At 32.6% G+C, this 26,853-nt stretch overlaps 1 protein-coding gene across 1 annotated transcript; it reads left to right on the forward strand.

Annotated features, from left to right (window-relative positions):
• The first annotated feature begins 3,924 nt into the window (after window positions 1-3,924).
• LOC142325756 (uncharacterized) lies at window positions 3,925-26,794 on the forward strand. Its single transcript, XM_075367787.1, has 6 exons — window positions 3,925-4,010; window positions 18,603-18,749; window positions 20,933-21,128; window positions 23,797-23,898; window positions 26,255-26,377; window positions 26,609-26,794. Exons 1-6 carry the CDS (start codon window positions 3,925-3,927, stop codon window positions 26,792-26,794), a joined length of 840 nt encoding a protein of 279 aa, XP_075223902.1.
• Window positions 26,795-26,853: the final 59 nt, after the last annotated feature.

Here is a 26,853-nt window from a genome sequence, read left to right on the forward strand (position 1 = left end):
ACTTTTCCTCTTATTCAAAATCTGCTAAAAGAATTAAAGTACCTTGGTTCTCTCAAACAGCTGAAGTGCATAATTCTCAGTTAGCTGCTGATTCTCAAACTTGAGTTGCAATAAATTTGCAACACAAGTTGAAGTTAAATTTCAAATGCACCTAACAGGGAGGTCCAGTGGGTAAAACCCTCTGGCTAGACAGGAGTGCTTGTCTTCCCAGCTAGTACTTAATAAAAATTACCATGAAAGGAGAAGCATAATAATAACAATAATAATTGTGTTAAAATAAGTTAAAATAAGAGATTCTTCTGAGAAAAAATGACAAAATCGTCAAAGAAGAAGGCAAGTGTGGTAAGATAACTCCAGATAACTTTTAAGGTTTACTAGCCAAGTGATATGACTAAACCCTGATATATTTGTGGATTTTCAATCCTAATTACAGCTTTTGAAGGATATATAATTTCTAGTACATCTTTATCAATGTGTTCACCATCTGTAGAATCGAAGTCATCAATATTTAAAAAAGTATAACATATTTATTGATAATACTATTATGTATTCTGTTGTAGCAAAGATTTCTCTACTTCCTTTTACATGCTCTTATACTGTGTAATAAAGTATACTGTATTTACAGTATACTGTTACTTTATATACTGTATTTAAGTTATATTGTATTTCCAGTATAATAAAGTTATGTCAAACTTCTCTTGCAAAAATTTTTCTAATGGCATCTAAGGTGTTTTCTTCTATAAACAGCATTTTCAGTCTGATTCATGTCAGGATGGCAGGGTGATAACTTAAAAAACTGAGTGAAAAATTTCTTCCATTCAATATTCATTGTTTTTTGTCAGATTGTTGGGTTATGTTACATTATATAACTCCAGAATTATCATGGATGTAGTAATTAATAATTTTATGTTTTACTAAATAAAGAATTTCTGTTTAGTTAAACATTTCCTGAGTTCTGGTTTTGTGAAATTAGAATTTGGTGCTCAGTTATTAAGTGAATTATGACATAAAAGTTTGTCAAACATGATTAAAAATTAAGGTAGTAAAAATGTAATAATAATTTTCATTATAACTCTAAATAAAACAGACAAATACATTGGTATGGTGTCAGAAAAAAAAAATTTATGCATGAAATGTTAGTTCCTGTAATCAAATTCAAATGTTTTATGCATAAATTTTGAACTAATTTTCATATTACCTAAAGAAAACAATCTTTTTAATTTAAATTTTTTAACTGAATAACATTTTTTCAACTGAATTTTCTGGTAATTATGTTCAGTATTCAAAACAGACAAAAAAATTAGCAGTATAAAAGACTTACAATTTGGTGAGAAATTTTTCCAAGGAAAGAGATTTTTTTAATCATTGGACTGCTATATACTTTTTAATTACCATGAAATTTGACTGACTACCGCTATACAATCTTCTACTGTAAACATGTAATATTATAAAATAAATGACGACATACTATTTTAATGTTTAATTTCTCATTTCTGACATATTTTAAAAATAATTACATTTCAAAATTAAAAATTCTTAGCTAGTGATAAATCAATCACATTCATCAGTTGTTTTAACTAATTCTAAGAATGTGTAACAATGGATACACCAAAATTTTAAAATCTTTTGAGATATTATTTAGTATTTGTGAAACCACAAATTCCAATGTAGAAAATTCAAATCAGAAGTCATGTGGTTTTTTACTTCCTTTTGTTTTTAAAAAAAGATAAATATTTTATTTAATCTATGACATGAGATTATTTAATCTGGTGCTGGTCTGTATGAACTCTTGTAATGTCAGCAAAATTTCATAAATTGGTGAGATGTTAAATAATTAAAAAAAGTTTTAGAATTATTTAAAACTTTGTTAAGATTAAACTATATTGTTTATTAATCATTTAACATGTAATATTCAAACAAGAAAATAAAACAAAAAATTTGTGATAAGAGGAAGGTAGCAATCCCATATCTTTCGAATACCAAATAGCACAGAGTTTGAACAAAACAAAGAATAAATTTACCTACAAATTTTACTGAAAATAGAAAGTATTATAAAACTTCGAAAAGAAATTTGAAAAATTCATTTGGGAGGGTGGAGGTAGAGTTAGTGAGTAACAATTTAAAATTATAATATAAATTAGTTTTTAGACACCCAATATTATGAAGTAGTAGTTGTAAATTAGGTGACAAAATAAATACACTTGTAAAGAAATTTTTTCTAGTGACTGTAGTGGTGAAAGAAATAAGGGTGGAATAGTTATTTTTTTATTAAAAATGTTATTAACTGAGATCACTGTAACATTTTGTACAACTTAACATCACAGATTATAAATACATATAACAGGTTAGAAGCTTGTGGATTGGGATTTTGATTGAAAATGTTGTACTATATGAAAAATACACTTAACTGGGATCTGAACCAACTTTGAGATAAAATTCTGAGACATTACCACTATGCTATGAGGTTAACATTAAATCAAGAAATTAAAAGAAGTCATAAATATAATATAAATATAATAATAAATATACTGGGTGGCTGAAAAATAACTTACACCCCCTCTAACTTGCAACATTCTTCCTTGTACTGAGGGGCTACTTCAATCAACGTATATTTTACTGTTTTTGATTTTTTTCAGAAGAGTATGGGGGCAACTCAAAAATTTCAAATTGGATCAATGGTCATTTGATATATTATTTTTAATTTTTTTGTTACTGTTTTACTTGTCTCACAAAGGCCTTTAAAACAAGGTGTCGCATGACCATATGTTCCATTTAAAATTTCTGAGTTGCCCACCCCCTGAAGGCCGAATACTCTACATTGGGGCTGAGTTAGCCTTTCTTATATTGGAAAAGATTTCCAAAGAAAGAATCTGAATACCTCATATAACGACAACATTAAAGGAGAGCATACACCGTGGTTCTATCTAAAACAAACACATCGTTGGCCACTGTTTTGGATTGGGCGATCAGAATTTAATTTTAATTGTATAATTTTTCATGTCTCGTTAAGCTCTTTAAAATTATATATCAAATGACCTTTGGTTCCTTTGAAATTTTTGTGTTTCCGCCACCCTGCCGCTGAAAAATAAAAAAGAGTGAAATATATCTTAATTTAAGTAGCCCCTCAGTACGAGTTAGAATGCCACTAACCACAACCAAGTATCTCAATTATAAAAAAAGTTAGAGGGGGGTGTAAGTTACTTTTCAGCTACCTGTTATATGAATATTTTATTAAAATGCATTATAAAGCACAATAAATTAATGAAATACTCGTAGCTTCATCACCATTAGTAAGTAAATGTTTGTATTTTAATGAAAAATTAAAAATTTTATGTGATTAAGAGAATAAAAAGATCATTAATGCTCCTTCAATAAAATAAACATTTTTGTTGCATAGAATTTTATTAAGTTGTTTAAAAGCAGTATGTACTTTTTCACACTATCCAAAACCATAATAAACATGCAATACCCCCTTACCTCTGCAATAAATAAACTATTTGTAAACATTGTTGATCTCTGTGATGTAGTGGTAGCATCCTGCCACTACGCTCTGGTTTTCACATAAGAGTTTTGGAGTTTGAATTCTGATCAAGCAGGGGATTTTTCACATACAATAAAGCTCAATAACATTCATCAGTAAATATTATTTTACATCAGCCTGTTATTGCTGTATAAATAAATAAAAAGTAATTTATAACTATCAGCATTTCATAAAATATTAATACTTGAAATACACATTTATTAAAATGCAAAGTACAAGTATGTAATTTATCTTGTATTAGTATTTGGTAAAGTATTTTGTATTTTTTATTATTATTATGAAGCTAAAGTAAAAGTCTTCTTTTTTCTGGTTGAACACAGAGAGTATGGAACAGGTTTTTAACAACAACAGCAATCTTACGAAAGCAAGAGAAAAAAAAGAGAATGAAGAAGTTTGCCATTTATCGTTATAATCCTGATGCACAAAATCAAAAACCACATATGCAGCAATACTCAGTTGATCTGAATAGGTATGATCAAAATTATTTATGTATTTCAATAACTAATTTTCTGTTCATCTTTAGAATTAATAAAATCTTCATTAAATTTAAGGGAGGGTTTGAGCTAGCTGGAAACTTAATCCACGAAACAAATCTTATAAAAGTAAGCACTTATGTATTGTATGTTAATCATATTTCATGATCCCTTTATGGGTCAGTCATCTTTTATCATTACTGATCCCTCTTACACTATCCTTGATTCTTTATTTCTGGATTTTAATTAATACATTACCTTACTAGACCATTTTAGGCATTCTGTATTTTCTTCAAGATGAATAGCAAGGGTATTCAACAACAACAAAGCAAGGGTATCAATTTTTATACATAATTCTGTACGATAATAATAATTTAATAAGTAATTTCTTTTTATTAATAAATAAAAAAGAGTGTACTTGAAAGTTGTCCAACAATTAAGCTCTACAATATAATCAACTTGATAATTAGCCAATTTATTATTCATCACAACAGAAATATTTTCTACCACTTGTGATAAAAACCAGAGAGAATACAGCATTTATATTTCTAAAGATATTAGAAGGTCTGACTTTACCTAGTGGGTACTTTAACAATTGTGCTTATTTTGCACCCAACCTGACAAAAACTGAGTTCACAAATTGGTCTATTGATCTTTCTACTAACTTTTTTTGTGTTCTCAGTTTAGATTTAACAGAGATAAACCAGAAATGGCTTAAAAGAGATAATCAAAGATAACAGAAAGAAGCGTGTGGATAAAAAGGATGGTCCACCAACAGAGGACTGACAATAGGAGATATATAACCCATGCTCCAGCAATAGCCTTGATAATTCAAGGCTCTCTGTAGGCCCATTCTGGCCACAAGCCTTTGGAGATTGGCTAGAAGCTTCACTAAACCCACCGGGTTGATCTAGTGGTGAACGCGTTTTCCCAAATTAGCTGATTTAGAAGTCGAGAGTTTCAGCGTTCAAGTCCTAGTAAGGCCAGCTATTTTTACACAGACTTGAATACTAGATTGTGGATACTGGTGTTCTTTCGTGGTTGGGTTTCAATTAACCACACATCTCAGGTATGGTCGAACTGAGAATGTACAAGACTACACTTCATTCACACTCATACATATCATCCTCATTCATCCTCTGAAGTATTATCTAAATGGTAGTTACCGGAGGCTAAACAGGAAAAAGAAAGAAGCTTCACTAACTGGAAACTTAGATGTTTAGTCTGTTAGAATACCTACTGCTGAATCATTTAGAAGACAAGTCAAACTGACATGAAAGTTATCAAATAGATCTGTTAAAAGTTCAGTATCTTAAACAAGGCACTGGAAGGTAAAAAGTATAAAGGAATACAAAAAAAAAATTTTTAAACATCTTAGGACATTTAATTTCAACAATATTAAGGAGATGTAAATGTTTAATCTATAAAAAAGACACTCATTCCTATACAAAATAAGTATAAATAAAAACAAATAAAAGTATAAACAGAAAAAGCCGTAGTAAAGTACAGTAAAACATAATTATTACTGAAATTTATAAAAAAAATCTCACAAATTTGAAAAGATGTGGTTGCATTCAATGTAGTTACAATGCGACCAACTGTGTCAACAAACATGATTGTTCTGTAAAAACAAAAACAATTTCATATAGAAAACAACGGCCTGGAATGTATAAAACTTAACTGGTTGACTGTAAAATGAGTTAAAGTAAGAAAAAAAATGTTGCTTCAAAAAACTTGACTTGAAATCCCCTCTAAAGCAGTATAAAGTCAGTACTTTCCAATCATTTTGCAAGGGATTGGCAATCTCACTTATAATTTTTTGATGAAAAAATAACCGAAGTGTGTATATTGTAATTTTAAAAAAAAGGTACTTACGTATTAACGCCACCGCAGCTACAGCTTTATTTAAAAACAAAGCAGTCAATCGGATTTCGATGGAAAATGAACAGTCTCTTTATTAATTTTAATAAATGGTTATTTATATTTATTTATTTTATAAATATAATTTAACTAAACTTAACCTACGCTCGCTAACCTTGACTAATTAACATCGTCATTTTTTGAGTATTTATTTAATAAATTCAGTAGTTATTGCAATTATTATTTAAAAATCAAAACACTCCTGTTAATTAGTCAAGGTTAATTAATTAGTCAAGCTGAAGTTGCGGTGGCGTTAATACCTAAGTACCAAAAAAAAATTATTGTAACGTCCGAAAAATTCATATTAAAAACGTCTTGCTGTATTTTTATAGGTTATTTATTTGCTAAGTTTTTAAGTTAGGAAATTATATACAGTTACGGATATCTACGAGTTTGATGAAATTTGTGAAATACCTTATTTAGTAGAACCAGTTATTCGTCGGAATCGTCATTCACCCTTTTTACAACCCTCGTAAGTTACAAGTACACAAAACCAAAATTCTATTTTGCACTATTCACGTATAATATACACCGTTGCTGACTAAATAATTTGGTTTTAGTTTAGTTAAGAATAGTTTTAGAACTGCTTAGGGTTTAATTATCAATGACTACTACGTTTCTGTGGACCTTACAAATTACTTATAAACCGACCTAACCTAACCTTAATGAAATATTGGTTAAAGTTATTTACTCCGTAAATAATGTATATACTGCACATTTACCAAAACCCACATCTTAGGCGTAACCTTACTTAATTTAGGCTTAAGTGAATCTAATCACATTTTTAACTTAATTACACTGAAACCAAACTAGTCCGAAAATAATATTTTACATTTACACAATGTTGAATTACGAAATTTTTGGTGCGTGTACATTGTAACGAATAACGTCAGTCATAAATAAGGTATATTCAAAATTAGAGGCGAGTCCATAACTGTATAATTAAATTGCGTTAGTTGATTGGATTTTCTAGCAGCGTCACTATAACATTCGTAGTTAACGCGTTTCGTAGTACCTCCATTTTAAAAACTATTATAAATTATATAATTATTAAATTATATTTTAAACTAGTATTTGGAAGGGCAGAAAATAAAATGCAAATCAATTATCATAATTCTACCGGGAATATGAAATATTGTGAAAAAAATTACCTTTAGTTATATAGTATACTTCTAGGTTTGGTGTATATTTACAACATAAATAAAATCCATACATGGTAAAGAGGAAAGTCACTTTCCATATGAAATAAACATGAAGTAATTAGTTCTTCACACGTAAACCTTACTTTAAATTACATCTTTGTGCTCTTCAGTGTCTATACGTAGTTTTCAATTCATTACCACTACTTAGTCACAAATGGGAGATTTTTTTTGATTATGCCACAAAGGTAGCTGTCACAGGCTAAGTCTGGATTTCTAGGCGGCCACGGAATTTTAGAGCCCTTCCCTATCACCTATTCAAAATGTTCATTTAATAGGCACTTACGGATTTGGTATAACGAGTAGGAGAGTCCCAAGTTGTTATAAAATGGCAGTTAATTCCGTATCAATCTTTTAAAGCCTAGGAATAAAATAACATTCAAGCGTGTCAAGTATGAAATGTTACTCAACACCTTCAGAAAAAAACGGACCTTGAAAGATTTTGCTGCCCACAACATATGTGGTGGGTGATCTAAGAATTCTTCATAAAAGTGGAGGTTTTTAGACCAAAAATACAAATTCCGAGATGTACTACTCAAGTAATGATTACTCGTCGCAAAAGAAAACTGGTTTCCATGATAAGTCATATCCCTGTCACAAAAATTCATTAACACAAGCAGTTTTAAACCCAAGATCTGTTTTCATTATTTTCTAAAGTGAACAACAGGGAATATTTTTCGGAAGACCTTGTTGAGCAGATCGTAAACAAGATTTCCAAACATCAGAGCAATTCAATCGAATGGACGTCTAGATCGTTTCGAATTGATGCCCGATTCGGAGGGAAATCCCTTTGGAATCTTACTACTAATCATATGGAGCCTTCTTATCAAAACGCAAACGAATCTCTCATGTTTTCCTCTGCGTTTCAATCAATTGAATATTCGATTGAGTATGCCATTCTAATTTAATACTAAACAAATCAAATTTCTCAATGATTACCTGAAAATAACATCAACTTCTAACCAACCTAGAACTAAATGAGCAAACGATAATAGCAAATTAACCTTCACAGTCAACTGATGGTATACAGTGTTACCAACATGAATTTTATATTACGGATAGGGACTTTGTTACACACAGTAGATAAATTTAATTCACAGCAAATCAGTGAAGTAAAGTCAGCTAAAAACAAACAGAAGTGTAAGAAATTTTATCTAAAATAAAACACGGTGTGAAAAACTAACTATTTCAAAAAATCTAGAAGTAAAATTAAACTAAACAAGAAAACATTTGTTACATAAGTTGGCAATGTTAACAGCTGACCAGTGTTGTGTGTATGCCGTTTTAGTTAAAACTGAAACATTTAAAACTGATACAAAAAACAATTTACAAATATTTAAAGTTACATGTTTTGGTACTTTTCAAAAAAGATGCCCGCAGCCGATCTGTACTTAGTTGTTAGATGGTGCTACTGAAAGAAAAAATTAAATAAATAGTATTTTTTATTTTTAAATACATACATTGTACTGTAGTTATATAATTACAATAATACTGTAATAGTAAAATAAAGTATAGTATATTTTGAATACAGTAATTTTCTGCATAACTTAACAAGAACCTAACTTGTATTTTTGGATTAATATAATTCATTAAATATCATTAAAATAATTTAATGATACTGTAATAATAAAATAGTAAAACTACAGTAATTTACGTTTATCATTTACTGTATAACTTAACAAGAAACAAAATCTGTATTTCTTCATTAAATGTGAATTTCAATTTACTCGATTTTATTATACGGGGAAATTTTCCGGAACGTAACTCCCGCGTAAATTGAAGGTGCACTGTATAATAAATTAATGCAAATTACTAAATAAATAAATATATATATATAAATTTAAATGCATAAATATAATCGAACCAAACTAAACCTACGCTCGCTAGACAAGGTTAGCGCTAATCAGGTTAAGGTTGCTAGTCAAGGTTAGCGAGCGTAGGTTAAGGTTTAATTATATGAGTTATAAAGGTTAATTATTGAGTAAAGATTGATATTTCGTTTAGGTAGATAAGATACTGTATAACTTGTGCCTAAAGCTTTTGTTGCTTAGTAAATTTTTCAATAATTTACTTATAATCTGAGGTTGTTGAGCTTCCATCTGTCTTCTGGAAGTCGAAGAATATGAATGGAAATCCATTTAAACCCGGCAAGGTCCTGGGATCGTTCTCCGGTGAGAGGAGAGGCGTCGACCAACAAGGAGAGTGAAAGAGGTTGCATCTGAAGTTACATTACCGTTGGCCATAGAAGCTACGCCAGTAGTGGATACTTGTGATAATAGGCCTAGGAGGCCGGAAGAGACGGCGTCCTCCTCGTACTGAGGAAAGAGACCCGGACAACGAGCTAGTGGAGTGGATTTGTAAATTGGAGACTGCAACTCGTATTCTGCACAAGTCGACTGATAAAAATACAAAGAGGGAAAATTAAACAAGTTGAATTAGATATGTATAATACAGTCAAGCAGATAGTTGGATTTAAAATGGCCTTGTCTAAGAGATCACTGGAGATAAGCACTCCGGAGACTGCAAGACAGACTGGTGCGAAGTCAGATAATGATATTTTACGGAAGATTAACAATGGAGTCGAGGATGATGAGGTAGTGAGTCTAACAGTTAAACGCTGGCCTAAAGCTGCTTATAGTTATGTGGAAGACAAGAGGGAGGGGTTCCTGCTTTGATAGTGTGGATAAGGAAATAGCGGTTGTGATCGATCTGGCTGGAAGTTCCTGGAATCTGGGTTCCTGGCATTAGAAGTCTGGCAGAAAGGGACAGATTGAAAGCGGGACAGATGTTCGCATTTAAACCGCAGACTAAGGTTCTCATTGGTGAAGAAATTGAGTTGAAATTTCACATGGTGTCTGTGGTAGTGGTTGAATCCACACAGAGCGACGATAAGATGGCTGAGGATTTGAAACATGGCATTGGTCGATTATTTGAACAATTAAACAACAAGACGGTTTTTGGCGCTTCAGGTGGTAGAACTGAGTCCTTACTGAAGAAGTTACTGGATTATGTCGGTAGGAGGAAGTTGTTAAAGATACTGGTGTTTCTCGATCAAGGAGTGGGCCGGACAAAATCATCTGAACGTATTCAGGGCTCACCCTCGAAGACTGTAGCGGTAACGGCTCAAAATAGAACCTATACTGACTTGTTAAAACCAGTGAAGGATGGAGTGGATGGTGAGCTTGCAGAGATATTGCCACTAAGGAAGGGCCAAGCAGTGCTCATCAGAGTGAAAGACGATTGACGAGGTGCGGAGGATCTGCAGAGGAAGACAGTTGCTGGGATAGAAGGTGTCAAGGTGAGCTGTACGAGTAGAGTGCGCACAAAGAAAATTATTATTCGGAACATTGATGAGCTCTCCACGGAGGAGGACGTTACTCCGGCTCTCAGGGCGGCTGCAGGGCCGGAACTGGTACAACTCCAGCGGATTTCTATAAGGCCTGCGTTTGGTAGCACCAAGGTGGCCTCTATGTTGGCTCCTGCTAATATGGCAGATCACTTAGCGCAGAACCTGAGACTGAAGATTGGATGGGTTTCATGTAGAACTGCCCTCAGTGAAGACATAGTAAGATGTTATAGATGTTGGTTGGTGGGCCTCAGGGTTGCTGGCTGTACGGGTCCTGATAAACGCAGGGCCTGTTTTAAATGTGGCAAGGACGGTCATTTCAAGGCCGTTGTGTGAATGTTAGAGATTTGATCTTCGCAGCGGAGGCTTAGGCTGCCAATCAGGAATAGATTATTAAATTTCTTTTAACGAATGCTAATCGTAGCCCTCTCTCGCATGATTTGACCGAGGAGTTGGCTAAATGGATGGATGTTGATTTTATCACTTCTGAACCGAAAAAGTATGTCGCGTCTGGTAATGGCTGGTGTGCAGATAGAAATGATGTCATCCGTGATGTTGGTGGTAGAGTTCGTTGGAGACTGGCAGAGAGAGAAACGGCTTGATAACCTTGGAGTTAGCTCCGGCTGTACTTGTCGGAGTGTACATTACTCCAAATTGTGACATTTCCCGTTATGCCGAGTTCATGAATAGGTTACATAAACTGGTCGCTCGAGCAAGAAGAAGGGTCATAATTCTGGGTGACTTATTATTGCTTAAATGGTGGTATTCCTACGTACACGGCTAGGGAACACTCTTCAGTCCTTGATCTCGTTATTCTGGATGGTCGGTGGGATCGGAAGCTTTGCTGCTTGAAGGTGCTTATGGAGGATATTGCTAGTGACCATCTAGCCACGTCAATTGAGTTGCAAGATCCGGCATTGAAAGTAAGGATCGGTGGCCCGCCTTTCCGGCTGTCCAACTGGGAGGTGGACATGTTTGTAAATAGAGTAGTAGAGAGCGTGATTGTTCAGTTGAATTTAACTCCAGAGGGACTTCAAGAAAATATCAAAGATGAGATTGCACGGTTCGAGATGAAGTATCAGGGTTTCAAGCCGGTATATTGGTGGACCCCAAGAATTGCGCAGATGCGGAGCGAGGTACAATCTAGCCGGAGACGTATGCAGCGGTTGCGTCGAAATGATAGGGCGGAGTACGTTGAGGTTGCTCGAGATTATAGAGATCGCAGATGTTCTTTCAATTTTGAGATTAAGACAGTAAAACCCAAAAAATGGATAGAGCTCTGCGAGGATTTGGATAGGGATCCCTGGGGTAGGGCCTACCACATTGTGATGAAAAGATTTGGTATGCGCCTCCCTGTATTGACGATGGATAGGCCTAAGTGTAAGGTGGAAAGACTCTTGCGTTGCGCCGAACGAAGAATAGTTGGCCCTCCAGTTTTTGAGTGAAGAAGATATACTGTTGAAAGTTATCATAGCAATAAACAGGCTGGGGAATGTGAAAAGTCGGGGGCCGGACGGAATCCTGGCCAAGGTGCTAAAGGGCGTAATCGGTAGGGTGCCATGGGCCATAGTAGACATTTTTGATAAAGAACTGGAAGGTGGGACATTCCCAGCCTGTTGAAAGAAAGGGCGGCTTGTCTTCCTTCTGAAAGGTGGTGCTGATGACGTAGCCAGAGGGTTTAGACCGTTATGTCTCCTTAACAATTTGGGTAAAGTTACTGAGAGGTTTTTGGCGTCAAGAATCATGGAGGATATCAACAGAGAAGGTGGCGTACATGAAAATCAATATGGTTTCACGCCAGGCAGATCGGCCATTTAAGTTGTATCACGAGTGGTATACTGACCTAAGGAGGTTAGACAAGGCACATGTAGGACGAGAGGTATCCCTGTTTTGGTGTTCTTGGATATCCGGAACGCGTTTGGTTCCGTGCCTTGGGACGTTACAATGTCTGCCTTGGTAAATAAGGGCATTAATACTTTGGAAGGGTGTTTCAGTTTCCAGATGTTTGGAGGAGTGTTCAGTGTTGGACCCGCTCCTTTGGGACATTGTTTTTGACGACATATTGGGTGTTTGGTTGCCACAGCACACGCAGTCAATTGCTTATGCGGATGATTTAGTCCTTATGATTAGTGATAGGACGGAGCAGGAGGATCCTGCACAGGGGCAATGCTGCGCTTGATTTGATTCATGTATGGTTGAGAGACCACCCGTAAGGTTGGTGGTCGGGAATCGCCGCATACAAGAAATCCTTAAGGTGAAGTACCTTGGTGTGACAATTGACAAGTCACTACGGTTCAGTGAACACGTTTAGGAGCGCTGTGAAAGGGCTGAAGGGACTCTTAAGGCATTAAGTCGTCTGATGACTTCACAGGTTGCACCGCGGCCGTCTAAATATCGAGCCATTATGTCGGCGGTTTCTTCCATTATGTTATAAGCCGCGCCTGTTTGGAAGGATGCAGTTGGTATACAGAGGAACCGAGTCAGACTAGAGAGAATTCATCGAAGAACCTTGTTAGGTGTGGTGGCAGCATATCGGATGGCTTCTTATGACGCGGTATGTGTACTGGCCGGGACTTTCCCCATGGACTTTTTGGTTCTTGAGCGCGCCCATGAGTATGAAGGTGATGACAGTGCTGAAATTAGAAATGAAACACTAAGAGTACGTCAAGACAGATGGAACTTGGGTGTCAAGGCTGGATGGACGAGGAGATTAATTCCCGATTTAAGAGTATCAGTTTTTACCTGACGCAAATGTTATCTGGTCACGATAATTTTGAAGTGTATTTGTATGGAATTGGGAGGAGGGAGTCGCCTGACTGTATGCACTGTGGTGAACAGGACTCGGTTGAGCACACCCTCTTAAAGTGTGAGGAATGGATTGAAACACGTAGTCGGGCTGGTATTGAAAATTTAGAGCCAGAGGATGTAGTCCCGTTTATGATAACGTCGCAGAGTGACTGAAGTGGAGGAATGCTCTAGGGAGGTACTTCGATGCAAAGATACGGAAGGTAGAAGAAGAGAGTTTTAGTGTTGGTTTTGATAGCCCCAATCGGGAGAGCATGACGGTTCTGATGATCGACTGAGGACTCCAAGAGAGACTAGTTTAGGGGATACAAACGAAAAGACCCGATACCGGTGGGGGCAATCCAATAATGGAGTACCCCTATTAAAAAGTGGGCAATAAAGAATGAAAAGATCCAACCGGGGGGGGGGGGGGCTGACCTGCCATACCAGACTTCCTGCCGGTAAGGGGGGAGGCCCCTTAGAGTAAAGGAATAATAATAATAATGCCCTAGACAGATAATCCCCACGTCCGGAACACAACATCTACGTTCCACGTCCAGGGCTATATGTACAATACATACAGCTGGCTAACGGGCTCCGAGTAACTTTGAAAATATTTTTCTTTTTTGACTTGTTTCCACCTTCAGGACACCATGATAGACTGGATTTTTTCTGCCACCTGCAGATCATGAACAATAATATGATTTGGAAATGGGACTTATATCACTTTTAGAGCAGGGGATGTGGCGGCCAGGGTCAATGTTATTGTAGGTGTAACGGAGACCCTTTTGATGTCCACATGCCCCCTGCGATGGCAAGCATGTAGCGAAGGTGTTCATGTATGTCGGTGAATGGGAGCTCTGAAAGCTTCGGTGAGTAGTTGCCTGCAGTCAGTGCAGAGATTGCGGATCCGCTTTCTGCCAGGACATATGCTGATTCCACTGGGCTACCGGATTGGACCTCCAAGGTTAGTAACCCTGGTGTGGAAGTGTACCCAAGCGGCTAGCTTTGCTACAGAAGGGACAAAACGTGATGGAACACCTTGAACAAATTAACGTGGCAGAGGATGCACGTTTAGAAACAGCCGATTCACCACAAGCGAAGCGGAAACGTAGAAAATAAGGAAAGAGAAAATAAACCACAGATAAAATAAGGAAAGATGCTGACAATATCAGTAGAGACTTGAGGAAAGCTTTGTTTGGCAATAATGCGCCCAAACCAAGATTTTTAGTTATTACTCGGGTGAATGGAAACTTCCAAAAGGTTAGTCCATTTTTAATAGCCAGAGAGATTACTAATTGTGCTGGTGGTCCTGTCAAGATTTGAAAAACTTAATGGATTGCACGTCGAAACTGTAAATGATAGTCAAAGCCAAAAAGTTCAGTCTTTGAAGAAGATCGATGAATTTGCAGTATCTGTGCAACCGCATAGTACGCTTAACTCATCGAGAGGAGTTGTTTACCGAGATCTTCTAAATTGTACAGAAGAAGAAATAGTACAGCGAATGTCGAGTCAAGGAGTGATTCAGTGCCGTAGGCTAACCATGAGATGAAATGGTGAGGTTCTTCCTTCAGCCTCGCATGTGTTGACCATTAATAGACCGAATCTGAAAAAGTATGAGCTGGCATATATCAGCTTGAAGTACGTGTACTCATTCCGCAGCCCATGCGATGTTTTAAGTGTCAACGTTTTGGACACACTGCAGCCACGTGTGAAGTGCCAGAAATCTGCATGTGTGGAATGAAAACACATGAGGGTGATCCATGCAAAGATCCCCCAGTCTGTATTAACTGCAAAGGGCACCACAACTGCCGATCAAGGAACTGCCCAGTGTATAAATTAGAAATGGCCATTCAGGAGGTTAAAACGCTTCAAAAGGTAAGCTATCCTGAAGCGAAGAAAATTATCAACCTTAGAACACCTCGATCAACAACTACTTATGCATAACCTCATAATTAAAACTTATGAAGACGCATTCCCAGACCGACACTGTTGACACAAGGAAACGTACTTGCGCAGCGTAAAGAATCTGCAAAACCTGCAACCATGACACCACCAACCAACGTAGTACATAAAGATAATAATACATCTGGAAAAAGAAAAAAATCTCTCCGTCAACAAGTCACAAGGGGTGTGGCAACAGTACAGGAGAAATGTGAGAGCAGTGCAGTGGAGGTACAAGTAATAGAGAAAGCACCAGACACAAACGATATACAATCTCTACCTGTAGAACCATCTAAAGCCCAGAGGGCAGCTACGGAGAGGGCGTGTATTTCAGCTGCCCCAAGTATACCTTTAGAAACTGACTTGAGTTCATCAGCCGCTGAAAATGTATCATTTGTGAGTTTTGATTCAATAACAACAATGCTAACTGCACCTAGATGGTGCAGTTAGACAGCTTAGATAGCTGTCATCACCTGATATCAGCTGCAGAACATTGATATCAGAAAGGGATGAAGATGCCATGTCCAAGACCTCACATGTTGTCATCATTGGTTGAGGCCATGAGAAGAATGGAAAAAAGGTGCAAGAAAGGATGGCCGAAAGGAAAGCCTAGGCGGTAAACCAAAAAACTTTTGTCATATGTTCAAGAATCCAAATTTATCATGATTAATTTCTGCACTTGATCAATTTGTAAGCAAGAAAAAGTTAACAGTGCTAGTTCATTGAACTATGAACATTTTTAAATTTAAGTTATATTTTTTTTCTTTTTGAAGTGGGAAGAGTAGTTGATCCCCCCAAAAACCTCAAAAAAAAAAATAATGGAGTCTCATCTTTTCCTTTTTTCCTGTTTAGCCTCCGGTAACTACATTTCAGATAATACTTCAGAGGATGAATGAGGATGATATGTATGAGTGTAAATGAAGTGTAGTCTTGTACATTCTCAGTTCGACCATACATGAGATGTGTGGTTAATTGAAACCCAACCACCAAAGAACACCGGTATCCACGATCTAGTATTCAAGTCCGTGTAAAAATAACTGACTTTACTAGGACTTGAACGCTGGAACTCTCGACTTCCAAATCAGCTGATTTGGGAAGACGCGTTCACCACTAGACCAACCCTGTGGGTTAATGGAATCTCATCTACCAATCTTAGTTTAATATACTACTAATCTAATATAGTTACAATAAAAATGCCCTTACACTTCAATATTTATTGAAGTAAATAATTGCATTTACTTATAAAGTAATATCTACTCTATTTTTAATGATAGTGGTTATGTAATATTTCAATAAAAAATAAAACCAATGAATAATTTGTTACACAATACTAAAAAAGTTAATCAATTAATTTTTAGTCTTGCAGATCATTCATATGCCATGCAGAACCTTTCTCCTCCATTCCATTTACTCATAATCCTCATTAATTGGAAACTCGACCTCATAAAAGTTTTTCCTTTAATGTAAATTCTTGAGATTTTAGTTACTGTAACTAATAAATATTAGTTTAATTCTCTTACACTGCATCTCTTCACACCTTTTTTTTTTTTTTTTTTGAAAATACTTACCCTTTGCTAACTTCAGATTGTTACAATGAAAATATTCTTTGCAGTCCCATCATTAGACAGTGATTGTGCTTGTACATTTGACTCCTGTTAATTTGCACACAACATCCATATTTCTACCACACAACTTATATGTTTGCATATATTCCAATAACATCCTGTTCAAAAGCTGTTTAGTAGTAGACTACAGTTCTAATGATTTCTTATTCTTCATTTCAATCTAAAGATTTTGTGACTCATCATCACACCTATGGCAAATAATTAACACTCCATTCTCCTGAAGTATGTGACCTACCTTGATTCCAGTTTAAACCACAAAATCCTTTAATATTCAAAACTTCTTTCTGGAATATTACATATTTCCTGACTCTGAAAATTTAACAAAATATTTCACAACTTTGTCACATCACTGATGAAAAACTCATTTAAATGAGATTTAATTTCATTTGAATGGATATCTCTTCTTTTAATTTTTGCTGAATGGATATGCTGCTTCCAGCTACATCATATAAAATAGATTTTAAATACAATGCCTTAATTAGAAAATTTAACATATAGCAGAAGTCTGTGGTTATAAGACTGCAGAAGGGTTGGGGTCTCTAAATTACATACTGTACTTAGCAATAGGTATCAATTTATTTTTCATGTCTGAATTTTAACTACATTGTGAAAAGACAAAGAGTTCAATTTGGGTTTATAATTGTTTCTTAGCAATGCGTTTTCCTCAATTCAGTTTTCTGAAAGTTTGATATTTTTATATTTATTTTAGTCAGTTGAGTTTATTTCATTGCATCCCTTACCATTTTTGTCTTCATATGCTTGGAAAGTTAATTTAAGTACTTTATAATTTTTTTTTTTATCTACAAAACTTAATATTTGCTTTAGTTAATCTGCAGCATGGCATTATATGTTTTAATAAAAAAAATTATTTTTTGTTTGCTCATAAATAAATAAAAATTTTATAAAAGGAGTTTTTTTTGTTATAGCAGATTGTTCCAATAGATCGAACAGGAAGCTACTGGAAGTAACAGCCATTTATTCTATTCCTTGATTTATTTGGAATACAATTCAATAAAATATAATAATTAATTACAGATTCTCCTGTTTTTTATTTTTTTTATTTTTGGAAATATAAATGAACTAAAAATTCAGCTAAGTGAAGAAGTGAATGGAAAACTAGTTCACTCGTAACTTTCCATAGTAGGTCTGATTGGGGATATTTTGTTTGTCTTGAGAAAAGTCATTTCTTTGAGTGAGTGATGTCTTATTTTTGTCTCCTTCTACTATTAAGCTATGATATAAAATTTATATCTTAACTATTAAGCTATGATATATAAAACAAAAATTATCTTTTAACTCATCAAAGTAGCAAAGCTTAATATAAAACTTACCAATATATATAAAGCACTTTTCGATTTCATGGCTTAATTATCAACTGTTAAAATATAATTATAAATATAACTAATATTAATGTATTACATACAACATTGGATCTTAAAACTGATGTCATAATAAGCTAGCTATTAAAACTGAAATGACAAAATTTATCCAGTCTTTCATCAGTGTATGTTAGTTTCATCTGTAAATAAAATATTTTCCTATTTAAGTTTATTATTATATATTTCTAAATTACTTTTTAAACTTTTGTTATGTATAATGAGGTAATTGGCGAAATTTGAAAAATTCTTTCTTTCAAAGTATTTCTTTTTAATCATTACAATTAATTCTATAAATGTCATAACTGTTTTATTACATATATGTTTGTTTTTTAAATTATATTATTAAAACAATTACCTTTTTTAATAATGTTCATGCTGTAATAATTTTCAGTTTTAAAGGATTTATGGTATTAGATGCATTGATGAATATAAAAAACTCTATTGATTCAACTCTTGCATTTAGAAGATCATGCCGTGAGGGTATTTGCGGATCCTGTGCAATGAATATTGGAGGTGTGAATTGTTTGGCATGCTTAACGTAAGTACATCTTAATTGTTGTACTGCTGTTGTACAGCACTTTGTGGTTTCACCTTTGTGATTTTTGCTGTGCTAACAATACACTTTCATAGAAGCTTATATATTTTCATTGAATAAGTAGAATACAAAGAAATATATTCCTCTAAACAACTTATATTAGGCATAGGAGGGATATTCCGGATCAAAATTAATAAAAAGTATTCTATGTAGATGTCAATTCAAATGTTAATGAGACCTTTAATTTTTTCACTTGATATTTTTTTGAAATATGCAGGTGTCTCGAAAAAAGATTGACTACTAAAATAAGCTGGAAGCTCATTTCAAATTTTAAACGGGTATTGCTTCAACATCGATTACTTTTCTTAATTTCAAAAGCAGAAAACTTCATGAAAAAGGTTAAAAAAAAATCAGAAATCAATAAGTATAAAACCATTAAGATAAACTATCAACATAGACAATTTTATAATTGCAATTTGACTCATCTTTTTTGTTGATTGAAAGAGCTAGGAAAATATCTGGGGAAAGAGAACCCAAATTTCTATAGTACCATACACTCATCTCTGAAAGTAATATAATTTTAAAAATAATGGTTTAAATAACTTATTTAAATTTTCCCCCATATTAACTGAGGGAGTTCTGAAGTATTATAATAGGAATTGTCAGTACTTTTACCATAATTACTAATGATCCCCATCTCAGGCACAGAGGATCAAATTTCAAAATTTTGTTGATGTATATCTAATATTTTCTTCTCAAAATTCTAATTAACATTTATAAAGTTCTATAAAGACATAGAAATAGAATTTATACTAGATGTCTTGCTGATGAGTTTCAAGCTTAAATAACTATCTAATGTAAAAAACAAGATGGTCTTATTTAACTCCCAATCAAATTTCTATTTATCCTATACAATATTACATCACTGAACTTTTCTACAAAATAAAATGTGAAGGAAAGCCAATTAAATTTACTCTTTTTTATTTTTTTTTATTTGGTTGCCTGTAAAAATTACACAAATAATTCTAAAGTTATGCCTATACTTTAAATAAAACAGTTATATTAGGAAGTTTCTGTCATACTTAACTTTATCAAAATAATGGGAAAAAAAATTCATACAAACATAAACTAGTCATAATCATAATCATATCATATGAACTACTCAAGTTATGACTAGACAAAAATTTTAAACAGATTTCTACTCTACAGGTCAAATAATGTGTATTAAATTAAAAAATTTCTCATAATATTCTTTTCAAATTTTTTCAAGAAGTTTTATTTGATTATTGGATATTTAACAGAGTAAATTTATTTCAAACCTCAAAAAGCTGCTTTTCAACATCAGTTTTTTTTTAGAATTTAGAATCATTTTCTAGAAATTACTGGAAGTAGTTTTGTAACAAATTTTAAATAGGCCTATACAAATAGATTATAATTTTACTACGTAAATAAAAATAATTGTTATAAATATTAAATGAATGAAAGATTCAAATGAATAATTTAAAAAGAAAACTTGAAAATTTCACCTAATTATTGGAAACTTTATATACTCGTATAGAATGATTATATTAGATTTTACTTTATATATTTCAGTCTTTCCACTAGCTGTGTTGGATGAAAAGCATTTGAAATGACACCAGCTGAAGCTGCTTTCTATGCAAATAATGATTTTTATGCAGCTAGTTTCTGTGAAACAGAATGAAGGTGTCAACTGTTAGCTGAACATAATTTCCATTTTGGTGGGGTTAGCATGGTGTTATATACTAATATGTTAGCATGGTGTTAGTATAACACCATGTTAAGATGGTTTTTTGTTGCTATTTTCAGTTTATTGAAAATAGCAACAAAAAACAATCTTCTTTATTGAGGTAACATAGGATGCTTGTTATTCTTGTGAACAATAATGGGAGTCTAATGTCAGGTCACCTGCATCTTTATTGACTCTGTTCTAAATTATTGCTAATGTAAATACTAATCTATTTTTTTTATCTTGCTAACAATTCATTGTAACCTCTAATGGGCAACATATTACTCCACATCTTTGCTTATTTACTTTAGCAGATAGTAAAGTTATTTGTTCTAAAAGTAGAAAATAACTTCTACCCACATAGTTAAAAGAAAATGTAATTATGTAAATTACACTTAAATCGGTTATCTTCACTATTTTCTTAATTATATTTTTTCAGTGAAATTGATGGGACTCCTGGTAAAGTAACTAGTATTTATCCTCTGCCACATTTGTATGTAATAAAGGATTTGATTACAGATATGAGTAACTTTTTTAAACAATACAAATCCATTAAACCGTACTTAATACGTAAAGATTCATTTACTCCTGGTGAACATCAATTTATGCAAAGTATTAAAGATCGCAGTAATCTAGTGAGTATAAAAGTTACTTATTTAAGGTATATATTGATCTTTTATTATATCTCTTAATTTTGAAGGTGAATGCAAACCAATTATTTTCATACATAAAACAGGTTATAAAATTACAACACTAGGTTTTTATTTGGTAATATGTCACTAATTAATTTAATGTAATCCTTAATCGCTTTCAACTATAAGGGCTAGATAGAAGTGGATATAAAATATTTATTGGCACTGCAAGGAGGCCATTTTTTCTCAAAAGACCTCTTATTATCAAACACAGATCTAAGAATTAAAAATATAATCTTAAAAGTGGAGCAAATCTTTATATGGAGCAAAGTGCTTTATGGTAGCAAAATGTAGACAGTAGATAAAGTAGAAAAGAAAAAATAGAAGAGGACTTTGAAATATGTTTTTACAGAAAAAATGTTAGGAATTAAAAGCTTAAAAAATATGAAATGAGAAATCATAAGATGAACAGAAGAGGAGAGAGGTTTATGAGAGAATCCTGTGAAGTGGCATACTATGGTCATAGGTCGTTTATTAAAACATCCAGTTTTAATTAATTTAGTGAAAGAAGGATGAGGAGGTAAAATCTTTACAGGAATACAAAGATTGGAGTTTATAAAGCAAATATATGAGGGTATAAGGACGTAGTCATTATGTGGTGTTAAAAGATTAAAACAGAACAGAAAGGAATGGTAAATAGCGTAAAACAGTCAAATCTTGATGACAGCAATAAAAGTTACAATTAGATTTGAAAAAGTGTTTTGTGAAATATTAGTGGTACTAATGCATGAATATAAAAGAAGTATGCTAAGGTATAAGGACAAATAAAGGTTGAAGGCATTTGAAATGTAGGCTTGGAGGAAAGTGAAGAAAATAAAATTGACAAATAGATGAAAAATGATGCAATGAGAAAAATGAATGAGAATTTAGGCTTAATTTGAACGATTCAGAATAGAAAAGGCTAGACATGAGGAGAAAGGTGATTAAACTGGTGTTAAAAGAATCAGTAGAAGGTAGAAAAAAGAAACAACAGAAAAAAATAAAAATTATGAACAATTCTATAATTAACTAATTACCAGGAATTGGATTTGCTGTTTTGTAGCTGCAGGTACAGACAGGAAATCCCATTAACACCTTTATCTATTTATAGTAATAAATTTCAGGAATATACCTTGTAATGGGCCAAGAGGTCTAGTTAATCAATAACAAGCTTGACATTGGTTAACATTAAAAGGAAAAATATAACTACAATTATAGTCATTTTTAAAATACAGTAGGGTGGTTGAGACACAGTTCCAAGTTTTATCATATGGCTGGCATGTCTCTCTATGATTTTACCTTTTTTACCTAAAAAAACTTCTTAAGGATCACATGTAATCAAATTATACCATAAAAAAATAAATATAACATCTAAAATAGCTATTCATATAACTAAAAGGAAATGGGAGATACTAAGAACTCAAAATAAGCTTTTTAACTTCCATTTTTACTCCCTTCTATTATCAACCTTATCTAAAGACAGACTGGATTCAAGGGTTTTGTCTTAGGGTTAATAACCGTATGATTGTGACTTACTAATTTCTTCTTATTAGCTTGTGATGATCGCTTAATAGTCAAAAAATATATTTATTAATTATTCTTTTACTTCATGTAAATAGGTCTTAGCTTTTATTTTTTCCATAATTATTTAAGCTCAATAATGAAATGTATACATATATAATTTTTCTTGGGGGTTAGTTTTTTAAGAAAGATAATCATGAACAAAATATTACAAAAATGGAATCTAATATTTTACCAGAAAAAATTTTACATGTGGAAAGTCTATGGTTTAAATCATCTGATGTTATTTTGTCAATACATTTTTTTATTCATCTTACACAGAATATTTTTTGAAGCATCTTGTTAGAGTTTGTTTTTTATCACTTATATGTTTTTACTTTGTATTACATTCTGTTATAAATCTCCGATAATTTAATTTTTATTTATTTTTAAAATAACTACTACTTTAAAAAAAGGAAAATTTTTAAATAGAGTTTTGAAAAACAGCCTTATATATCATTTTTGGAGATATTTTAATGTTATTTTCGATTGTAATGTTTTGTTTTTAAAGTCTGCAGGCAATTTTCATAAATTTACTGAGAAGAAATCGCTTTTTTTCAGTTGAAACATTTTAAGATTATCAGCTGCTAGCAACTGAAATATTATTGAAGAGATTAGGTCCTTATTGTTATGAATGATTATGAACATATGTCCTTTATGTAATCTGTGAAAGAATTTTTTTTTACAAAAAATGGATATAAGACCTTAAACAGATTTGTGTACATAAACTGACAAAATTACTGCTTATCTTACTTCTCTTCTTAGCTGAATCTTATTATTTAAGTAACAGCTAGCTAGTTCAGTATTGAGCATAAAATTTACTGTTTTAATATCATCAGATGAAATTTAGGGGATTGATATTAATCTTTAGTTATTAGCTAATAAGATTATCTATTATTAGTTAATAATATTTATTTTATAGAAGTTGATTGAACAGTCTTCAAGAAATAGTTTTATTCTATAGTTAGAAACATGAATAATCTTAAAACTGATTCATGAAATCTTTTGTAAATATAAAGTATATATTTTTTTGTATCAAAAAAGCTAACTACAGCGTTTTTAATTTTAACAGGATAGTATGATTGACTGCATACTTTGTGCATGCTGCACCACTAGTTGTCCTGCTTACTGGTGGAATGGTGATAAATATTTAGGTCCAGCTACACTAATGCAGGTAATAATTAATATACTATTAAAAAAAAGTTACAAATGCTGTAATAAAAAAAAAAAAAAAAACGTAAGCAATACTTACTGTATCCTTTAAATACAATTTACTGTCATAAAAATGTGGTTACATGTTACGTGTTTATTGTGTTTAATTATTTTTGAGAATTAATTAGTAGTGTTTTTGTGGTTATTATACTCTATTAATAATTTTATTAATTTAAAAGAGTGAAATTCCATTTTGAATTCTGTGCTTTGAAAATGATGTGTTTCATGCAGAATATGCTGATATGATTTTTGCGATGGAAGTGCTCCAGCTGCGGTGGAAGAATACCGACATAGGTATCCTGGACGAGTATCTCCAAACCATAAAGTATTTTGTAATTTTTTAATAATGTTCATGAGAATGGTACTTTCCAGTGCTCATGTTTCATCTGAGCATCAACTAGTACATTGTGATGAAAGAGAAATATTCTTTAGGTATATCAACCTTAGTCCTACAACGAGGTCACAAAAAATTTCTATACTACTCATCATTCCAGTATGATTCAACAAAGTACATTCCACGATTCAACAAAGTACAGTATGGAGGACTGTATCATGTCCAGAAACTATATCACGGACTGTATCATGTCCAGAAAGTTGTTCCAACAGCTCCTGCTTGGTGTCCATGCTAGACAACTGCAGTTTTGTCAATGGGGCAAGAATAATAACCACTTAATTCTGTTCATACCAGTTTCAGACAGCTGCTTTTACCTGTAATGCCATAAACAACAGGGAATTCACACTGTGGTCTGAAGAAAATCGATATGCTGCAGTTAAATCAAATTTTCAGCAACGATTTTCAGTGAACATTTGGTCTGGCATGATCAACAACCAGTTAACAGGCAGGCCCATTCAACAACAGAAAAAATTATCAGAAATTTTTAATCAATGAATTTCTTATAGTGCTTGAAAATTTCTCACTGGCGAAACAAATTGAAAGGTACAATAAACTTGATACAACACCAACAGATTTCACGAATGAAGTATGACAATTCTTAGATGAAATATTTACTGGTAAATGGATTGGAAGTAGAGAATCGGTAAACTGGCTACCTAGAACACCCCGACCTAACTCTCTTAGACTACTGTTTATGGGGATGGCACATGAACTGATCAACTGAGTGCTGGCATTCTCAATGCTGTTCATCAAGGAAAGCAAATATATCATTACGTGGTGGTAGAAAATATAGCGAAATGAGTTGAAAAAATGCATCGATATCAATGGTGGAATTTTCACACATTTATTGTAAATTAATACAGTATAATCCACAGAGAGATTTTTTTTTAAAAAGTAAATTAAAAGCATTTTAATTTTTGTAAAGTCTAAATCTATTGTAATAAGAACATCATTTTTAAGTTTTACAAATTAATTTTTTCTGACATCTTTCTGTTAAGTTTTTCTTTTAAAATAAAAATAATTTTTTTTTTGTTTCTCATAAACTTAATTACATCAATTTTCTCAGAATTAAATTCACTACTAGTTTTGATGATATAATTTACACAAGTCATTAAACTTCAAACCCTAAAAAAAAAATTGTTCCATCATTGATTTTTTCTGTTCTAATTAAATATCATAAAAATTTTACGGGAGATACAGTAATGAGAACTACTTTATTTGAATTTTCAGATCAAAACACACTAGAAACCATTACATTTTTACTCCTTATAACACCTTAAAAATTTCAGTATGACCTCATTTCACCAGGGAAATTGAAATCCAGGCAAAATGATTTGCTAGCCATAACTTGATAAAAAGATATTTTCGGACATATGGTTGTAGGAACTTTTTTCTTATTTCAAGCTCTAGAATTAGTTTATTTTCCATTACTCCTGAATCATTCTATATATAAATAAATAGGATATATATAATATTATGTTCTATTAATATAAACCACCCAGCACAGACCATTGAGGTAAGACATATCTTAAGTTTTACCACAGAAGTTCTTTCACAGGATTCTGCATCCTCAGTCATGATTGAAATATTTAATTAAACTGCATATTAAAAATACTAAAATAATGAAATTGTGAATTAATTTATTATGAGTGCTGCTATCTGTTGCAGTTTTTATATGAGTGTTTCCATCAAACACTGTCTTCATTTTACCATGAAAGTACTTTTGTGGGATCCATAAAGATGATAAAATTAAATATACTAGAAAATATTACGTTTACAAATACAAAAAAAAATTATTTGATTGTTTATCAAATCTACTTATTAATAGATTAATATTAACTAATCTATTAATAAAAACTTAGAGATAATAGAATAAAATAATTATGAAATCAATTAACAATTAGTTATCTTATCTTGATTTCAGGTCTATAGGTGGGTTGTTGACACGAGAGATCAAGCAACAACAGAAAGATTAAATATGCTTAAAGATGCTTATTCTTTATACAGATGTTGTACCATAATGAACTGTACTCGCACTTGCCCCAAGGTAAAAAAATTATAAGTAATAAAAATAACTATAAAACAAAAATTCCAAAATTTAGTAAAGATTACTCAGAAATTATTGTACACAATAGGTTACACAGTTTGTTTAAGTGAAAACATTTTGTTAAGTTTTTGTTTTAAATTTAAGAACAACATAAACACAAACAAAAAGAACTTGAATAATTAATAATACTTTACTTTATTTTAGCTAATTAACAATTTTAAACTTTTTTAGGGACTGAATCCTGGTAAGGCAATAGCACAGTTGAAATTATTACTAGCTGGACTGGATAAGAAAAAGGAACCAGATATGATTCCAGACACTCTCCATCGAACAGGTGATCCCAAAAAGAAAACATTGAAAATGGAAAGCAAGGATGATGGTGATGATGATGATGATGATAAAGATTGTGAAAAATGAACTGGTTTTCATTTAATCAATATAAAGTAAAATTATGAATTTAAGTATTGCGTATGGTG

This window comes from Lycorma delicatula, chromosome 5 (assembly GCF_047948215.1).
Source record: "Lycorma delicatula isolate Av1 chromosome 5, ASM4794821v1, whole genome shotgun sequence".
NCBI classification, from domain to species: domain Eukaryota; kingdom Metazoa; phylum Arthropoda; class Insecta; order Hemiptera; family Fulgoridae; genus Lycorma; species Lycorma delicatula.